General features: G+C 37.6%; 1 protein-coding gene across 1 annotated transcript in view; it reads left to right on the top strand.

Annotated features, from left to right (window-relative positions):
• Positions 1 to 1,160: 1,160 nt before the first annotated feature.
• Positions 1,161 to 7,411, top strand: part of pa2g4 (proliferation-associated 2G4) — an 8,945-nt gene continuing 2,694 nt past the window's right edge. The window contains exons 1-10 of the mRNA XM_015370682.1: positions 1,161 to 1,334; positions 2,529 to 2,657; positions 2,837 to 2,942; positions 4,583 to 4,652; positions 4,732 to 4,824; positions 5,382 to 5,445; positions 5,589 to 5,667; positions 5,748 to 5,826; positions 5,927 to 6,060; positions 6,153 to 6,247. Coding sequence (XP_015226168.1) covers positions 1,253 to 1,334; positions 2,529 to 2,657; positions 2,837 to 2,942; positions 4,583 to 4,652; positions 4,732 to 4,824; positions 5,382 to 5,445; positions 5,589 to 5,667; positions 5,748 to 5,826; positions 5,927 to 6,060; positions 6,153 to 6,247 — 931 coding nt within the window. The 5' untranslated portion in view covers positions 1,161 to 1,252. The remainder of the gene's footprint in view (positions 1,335 to 2,528; positions 2,658 to 2,836; positions 2,943 to 4,582; positions 4,653 to 4,731; positions 4,825 to 5,381; positions 5,446 to 5,588; positions 5,668 to 5,747; positions 5,827 to 5,926; positions 6,061 to 6,152; positions 6,248 to 7,411) is intronic.

Genomic DNA, 7,411 nt, shown 5'->3' on the forward strand with positions numbered 1-7,411 from the left:
AGAAGATATAAAAGGAATGTGGCTTTACAGAATACAAAGGAAGGTTTGGGAAGTTCGAGGGAAATTTGGGAGGAACAGAATACAGGAAAAGATAATAAGAAAACTATGTTTGGGACATACAGGACTTAATTCAACATTAAAGTTAATGGGTGTCATGTTATGAGGGAAGACAGACAAAGTTATTCCAGTTGGAAAGCGGTGCTTCCATTTATTATTGTTGGAGCATCTGGTAACAACGTACAACTCTCTTATTCGAACCTGTGTCGCTCTAGTTTCCTAGAGCTCCCCCAGTAGTCAGGAAGCCGAACTACCACTACTGTAGATATACAACAGGAATCAATCTCACGACAATGGGAAAACATGAAACAGGGAGTTGCAATGTATGTGGGTAATTTGAAACAATAGAACATGTTACGCATAACTGTAGGAAATATCAAAGAAAAAGAACACAGCTGATAAGGAGTCTTGAAAAGGAAAAAGAGAAGTACATAAATATTTTAAGGAAAACCACTTACGATTTAGGTCATAGAATTATATTTCATTATTTATTGGTAACAGGTTTAGTGAAAAGAATATAGTTGTTATATAATATATAACAACTATATTCTTTTCACTAAACAAGTTGGCAAACAACTATATGGTGCATTACCGCCACCAAATGTTTGCCAACCGCCAATAAATTCTAGAAGAAGAAGAAGAAGAAATCTCAACAGAGGACAACTGCAATTTATGTTCTCATCACAAAGTTCAGCAATAACAACACAATACCACGTTTTCCTGATATATCAGACTAAATGTAATAAACAATTGCATACAAGAATAAAATTGATAAGGACTCACTAGAGAATAAGATCATTAAAGAAGAAATATAGAATGATATATAAAAGAAACTGGAAACTACAAAGGAAATAAGGACTTTAAGTAACTAAATGTGTTGTCAGAGTTGGCAGGACTATCTAGTAATTTGAATATTATTATTAATGGTGTAAAACATCCCTAGTATTTTGGCCCAGGCCAGTGGAGAAAAACTCTCAGAACTGCTTTACAGAAATAAAATATGAATTTCACTTGCCATACATCCCGCTATTTTGGCGGGCCGGGTGTGCTGTGACGTGAACACCGGAGGTGGGTGGAGTTTGTACTGCATCCGGAGGCTCGCGCGCGTACAGCAGCGTAGCGGTCAGAGCCGAACTCATTTGCTGAGAACAGTCGCTTCGTTGGGCCCAGGAGCGACGGAAACTTCACTGCCAACATGTCCGACGATGAGCAGGAGCAGACAATAGCCGAAGACCTGGTGGTCACCAAGTATAAGATGGGGGGTGACATCGCCAACCGTAAGTTAAAGAAAAAAATAAAAACCATTAGTGACTGGAACGGCCTGTCGCGCTGCCAGCTAACGTTTTCCATACAGCTGCCGCTACAGCCATGTGCTTTTACATTCATGAAGCAAGTATGCTAACATAGACTGCTGACTAACAGGTGCAACGGCTGCAGTTCTGTATAGACGGGTTAGCTAAAGCTAGCTGGTGTAGTCCAAGTTTGATTTTTAATAATTATAACTGGTGAGAGCAGTTAAAGTAGTGTGAGATGCTAATTATTAAGCTAGCTCATCTTGGTACATGGTGGTTTATTTAACTAAACGCATCTGAGTCGAAAGACGAGAAGGAAACTCAATCTCCTTACCCATTTGGCTAAGTCCTGCTTTTATTAGACAGTCGTCATGACGAATAACAGAGCTGATGGTATATTTTTGCTTTTTCCTTTAGCTAAGCTACAAATATCTTTAGAAAGCCATTACTCTTCAATCTTTACTATGACATTAACTACTCGTACCAACGTTTAGGAGCTTATATTTGCCTAATAATAACCATAACATATATAGAAATGATTGAAGTCAATATAAAGTATTTGAAATATATTTAAGGAGATGAATTAGATTTGTTTATGAATTAAATCTAAATTGCGTTTTTTTTTTACTCTTGTCTTTATATGAAAATAAGACACAAGTCTTTTAAACTTTCTGTATTACATGCATTCATTTTTTGTTTGTCTTATTGTTTAATCCAGAAAAAGGTTTAACCATTTCAGGTTACTATTAAAAGTTAGCAATTTGGTTTCCTATGTTTAAAATTTTGGGGCATCTTTATGAGAAATGCCCTGTTTTGTTAGTGTTTTTTTGTTTTTGTTTTTTTGTATTTTGTACCCTGTATAATATGTCTATTATGGTTAAACCAGAGACTAATAGAAGATTGTTAAACAAAAGCCCAGACACTGTATTTCACATCAGGGCTTCTATTACCTGCCTAGAATGTACCTGCAGGTAATCACAGGGATAAAGCAGTCCTTTGGGTATTGCATCACAGAGGGTTGAACAGCAACAAAGCTTTGGGTAGATGGATCATTGCAGTTCCATTAAACCCCTTCAGTGTGTTGAAATACCAGAACCGCTCATGAAACAGAGTCAAAAGTCACATTGCTCAGCTACTAGACTGTTCCGCTTAATAACACTGTGTGGTTTTCCTCTACAGAGGCTCTCCGTAAGGTTGTGGAGGCAGCTAAAGCCGGGGTCTCCGTCCTCAGTCTGTGTGAGGTAGGCGACGCCTACATCATGACTGAAACTGGAAAAGTCTTCAAAAAGGAGAAGGAAATGAAGAAAGGTCTGGAAAAGATGGTGTCTTTATCTTTGATCTAGCTCAGCTGGATCAATCTAGATTTCTCATATTGGTTTTAAATTGACCAGCTGCTATCAGTATTATTTTATAACAAACTAGATGAAAAATCATTATCAACATACATCTTTAGTTTCTTTCTAACTTAATCTCCCTCCATCTTCCAGGTATTGCCTTTCCTACCAGCGTCTCCGTCAATAACTGTGTTTGCCACTTCTCCCCCCTGAAGAGTGACCCAGACTACATACTTAAAGATGGGGATCTGGTCAAAATGTAGGCACCACACTCTACACTAATGTTACTGCTGTGTCTGAGTCTCCAGTGTGTTATTCTTAGTTTTTCTTTGTAGCTGATTGCTGGTTTCTCCAGGGTAGATTAGCTTTGGTAAACAACGAAAGTTTCTACAACTCTGTGACGAATTAAGTCATGTTGCAGTGGTTTGTATTGCTGCTTCTGTCTGTATCTACTGATGAGGGTCTTTTTTCTTCTTATGTTCAGAGGAGTGCATCTAGAGATTACATTTAAAACAGAGGACACCATTTGCCCACCTCTTTAGGTGATCCTATTGATTTTTTTTTTATTTAACTGATCTCTGAACACTGTCTCTTTTTTTCAAATTGGTTCTTAAATCGGCCAGACCAATCCTAAACTTGAGTTTGTTTATTTTGCATGATCATGATTTTACATTAGAGGACACACTTGGACTCTCTGAAGTTCTTTGTTATTTCGGACTCAGATGATTTTCAGGTCAGACTTTTATTTAAAACGCTTTCTGGTTTCCTCCCCCTAACAAATTTTATTTCGATGAAGCCCAGAGCGTGATAGCTGCACCACTTCACATCACTGTATATACATGTTATTGAGCCGCAGGGTTTTGCAAACTTATTTTTGGATTTGGGGCTAAAAGTTCTAGTCTGGTTTGATGAGACCATAACAGATTGAACTAAAAAGTTGTGGTAGGTTTTAGAAATCCCAGATGTTTTATTTAGTGAAATATAATTCTTTTGAACCTACTACTTAGTCTGGAATTTGGCCAATGAATGATTAATTGAAAACCACCTATACTGGGTAGAAAGCTTTGCAACTTCTCAATGAGAAGATTAATTCTCATCTCCTGTTTCTGTGACTCCACTGTCTCTTTATGCCCTCCTGTTTAATGGAACATTAGTACATTGAGATTATTTTCAGACTTAGTCGGTACCTCTTTGTGTCATTAGCTAAAGAATGCAGAGGCCAGGGACAACCAGGATTCCTTAAGTTTATATCTAGTTAAGCTGATTGGCTGTAATTGGCAGTGCTCTATTCAAGTAGCAAGAACACTGAGGTTAAACTAAATTATGGATCAGCAAAGTATTAGTGGGTGTGTACACTTATGCAACCCGGTTATTGGATCTTTTAAATGTGTTTAAAGTTTTTGCACCACACAGACTTCTGTTAATGGTGTAAATCTGCAGATTAGTTTCACATTAAAGGTTGATAATATTTTAGAAATAATTTTTGATGCCATTTTAAAAACAGTATTATTTCAAAGATGAACAAAATGTTAGGCATTTAAAAGACGAGAATATCATTGATTATTCAATATTTTAGCTCGAAATCCTAGATCAGAGCCCATAATGGGTAAACTTGCCAAATTTGGGCTTTGGTTAATTTATCTGTTCATCTTGTCTTTATAATTCATAAAGAGTTGCTTTTAAAATCAGTCTGATACAAATTAATGCCGTTATTGTTTGTAGAGTTACATTGTTAATCCAGTTGTTTGAGAGCCAAAAAAAAGAAATTCCCAAATGAAATTACTCTTATCATTTCCTGCTTGTGATGTCTTGTTTTCTGTTTACTTTTAATGGTGATCTGCTACACAGTGGCAGCTAAACTTGCTCTGAATATTCACACTCCGGTCTTATTCTGTTTAGAGATCTTGGTGTACACGTTGATGGCTTCATTGCAAACGTCGCTCACAGCTTTGTTGTCGGAGCCAATAAGGTGAGACTTTTGGTGGGATCCTGGTTTTTGTCACCTTTCAAAATACTGTTGCTTATGTTGATGGATTCGATTGCTGCAGGAGAACCCCATCACAGGCCGAAAAGCTGACGTCATCAAAGCAGCACATCTGTGTGCGGAAGCAGCTCTACGCCTCGTTAAACCCGGGAACCAGGTAAAACCCACAAGATGGATGGTTAATGCATCTTTTAAGCTTAGTCTCAGGTTTTTCCAGCAGCATTCTCTCTTTACATTAAATGCTAATGCAGCAAATTATAAACTGATATAAACATTATCTATTAGGGCTGTAACTAATGATTATTTTGCAAATGGATTGTTCTGTTGATTATTTTCTTGATTAATTGATAAATAATCATATAGCCAAAGGTTCCTTGTAGAATATATATTTTTTTTAAAAAGGAAACCAGACGAAGCTAAAACTTTTCCACTGGAGGAGTTCTGGATAGAGAATATTGACGGCCAAAAACCTTTTTTATACTAAATCCAAAATGTGTTTTTTGGTTTTACAATTCTGGTATAGTTACCGCTCTATTAGGTTGCTCTCTCAGCTATACTCTAATTAATGATTTAGCGATTACTAAATTGGTTGACGATTATTTCAATAATGCATATTAAAAATGGTACTGGAGTTTGAAAATTTTTACGTCTTTTAAAGCTAGAAGATATAAAATTTTCAAAATATCTTCTTTTTTCCCCCTCTCTCTCTACTAGAACGCTCAAGTGACAGAGGCCTGGAACAAGATCGCACAGTCGTTTAAATGCTCTCCTATTGAGGGTAAGTGTCTGGTTTGTCATATAATAGGATGATGGTTATGTTTTCGCAAATGGTCAGATGTTTCTATGGCATCCTTTTTTATTTAATTTTTTTATTGCATAATGTGCATTATTATTCATCGTGCCTGTTTTTGTGGTTTGAAGGTATGCTGTCTCATCAGTTAAAGCAGCATGTGATAGATGGAGAGAAAACAATCATTCAGAACCCAACAGACCAGCAAAGGTAATTTTTTATTTTATATATATCCTTGAGTATTTAAAGTTGCTTGATATTTATAGTTCTTTTTACATTTTGTTTTCCAGAAAGGACCATGAGAAGGCAGAGTTTGAGGTACATGAGGTCTATGCTGTTGATGTCCTGGTCAGTACTGGTGAGGGAAAGGTAAGGATCATCTCTGCTTGTCGCTGTCGCATATTTCCACTTGAGATTCTGCTTTTGTTGAGACCATTGAAATTTGAACTCATGTTTTGTTAATTGTAAGGCCAGAGATTCAGGCCTGAGGACCACAATCTACAAAAGGGACCCCAGCAAGCAGTATGGCTTGAAAATGAAGACTTCTCGCACGTTTTTCAGCGAAGTGGAGCGACGTTTCGATGCCATGCCATTCACACTAAGGTTAGGATGCAGCTCGATGATCCTGTCACCGTCTCTCGTCTGAAAAGTTACACATACAGCAGCTCAATGAACACAATTGATTCTCCCATCAGGGCTTTTGAGGACGAGGCCAAAGCTCGCCTTGGAGTGGTGGAGTGTGCCAAACATGAGCTGCTGCAGCCTTTTAGTGTGCTTCATGAGAAGGAGGGTGAGTATTTTACCCTCTGTTATATATAAAACCACATTTCAGAAATTAGAATATCAATACATTTGATGGATCTTTGCAAACAAAGTTATGCATTTTTTAAGTTTATGATTATGGGTTACAGATATTGTAAACCCAAAATTCAGTTTCTCAAAAAAATTTAATTATCACATGAGACCCACAAAAACATGCTAAAGGGCTGGTTATACTCCCACAGTGTGGCACAGTGAGCTTGTCGCAGATATTTTTAATTTATGGCCAATTTTGAAGCATGGTCTGTGTTATGTTAGTCCATGCCACAACGCAAAAGGCACAATCACGAACTAGCTGTGGGTCTAGATACGGCCGAGGTGCTGAGTAGAAAAACGCAAGGGGCGAGGGTCCCAGCGTTCTCGTGCTCCTCTCTCTTCTAGCTGATTCATCTTCACGAGTCGTTTTACACAATGGCGGTCATACAAACAAAACAAGCTGGTAAGGTACCAAACAGGAAATACACAGTGTAGAGCAGCTGCAGATTTGACCAATCAGAGGCCTCCTGTCTTCGGCACTGTCTGCGGTCACCAACAATTTTGGAGAGGTGCACCAGAGTGTCTGCGGAAAGGGCAGGGCATATCTGCGTTAACTGCAACACACACAGATGACCTGGTTTCTGAGCATAAATCAGCCTTTAGAGAACAGAATGCTGGTTAACTGAGAAGTAGTAATAATTGAGCTTAATTGTACATAAAAGGTACTTACATTTATTTGCAAGCATGGATCTGCACATGTGCTGCAGCTCTCCTCCCGTGTTTGGGAGCAAACCCCCTTTAAGTGCATTACTGCAACCTAAAGCCTTAAAGGGAGCAAGTAGTTGCAACAGGTGCAATGCACAGTAAATGACCAGCTGAGCTGCAAAAACATGTTTGATGCAAACTCGAAAACACAGCTAAGCAAACAACAAATGCAACAGCAAACGCTTAAAAAAAGAAAAGAAAAAAAAAAGCTGCTATCTCTAAGAATTCAAGCAAAAACCTACAATCAACTAAACAAATGTAAACAAAACTCTGCAACCACAGACAGACAAAAAGGCGAATTCAGGCCACAAAACGGAGGCGTTCCAAACCACTATATATATATATATATATATATATATATATATATATATATATATATATATATATATATATA

This window comes from Cyprinodon variegatus, unplaced genomic scaffold (genome assembly GCF_000732505.1).
Source record: "Cyprinodon variegatus isolate N-32 unplaced genomic scaffold, C_variegatus-1.0 Scaffold47, whole genome shotgun sequence".
Classification (NCBI taxonomy): domain Eukaryota; kingdom Metazoa; phylum Chordata; class Actinopteri; order Cyprinodontiformes; family Cyprinodontidae; genus Cyprinodon; species Cyprinodon variegatus.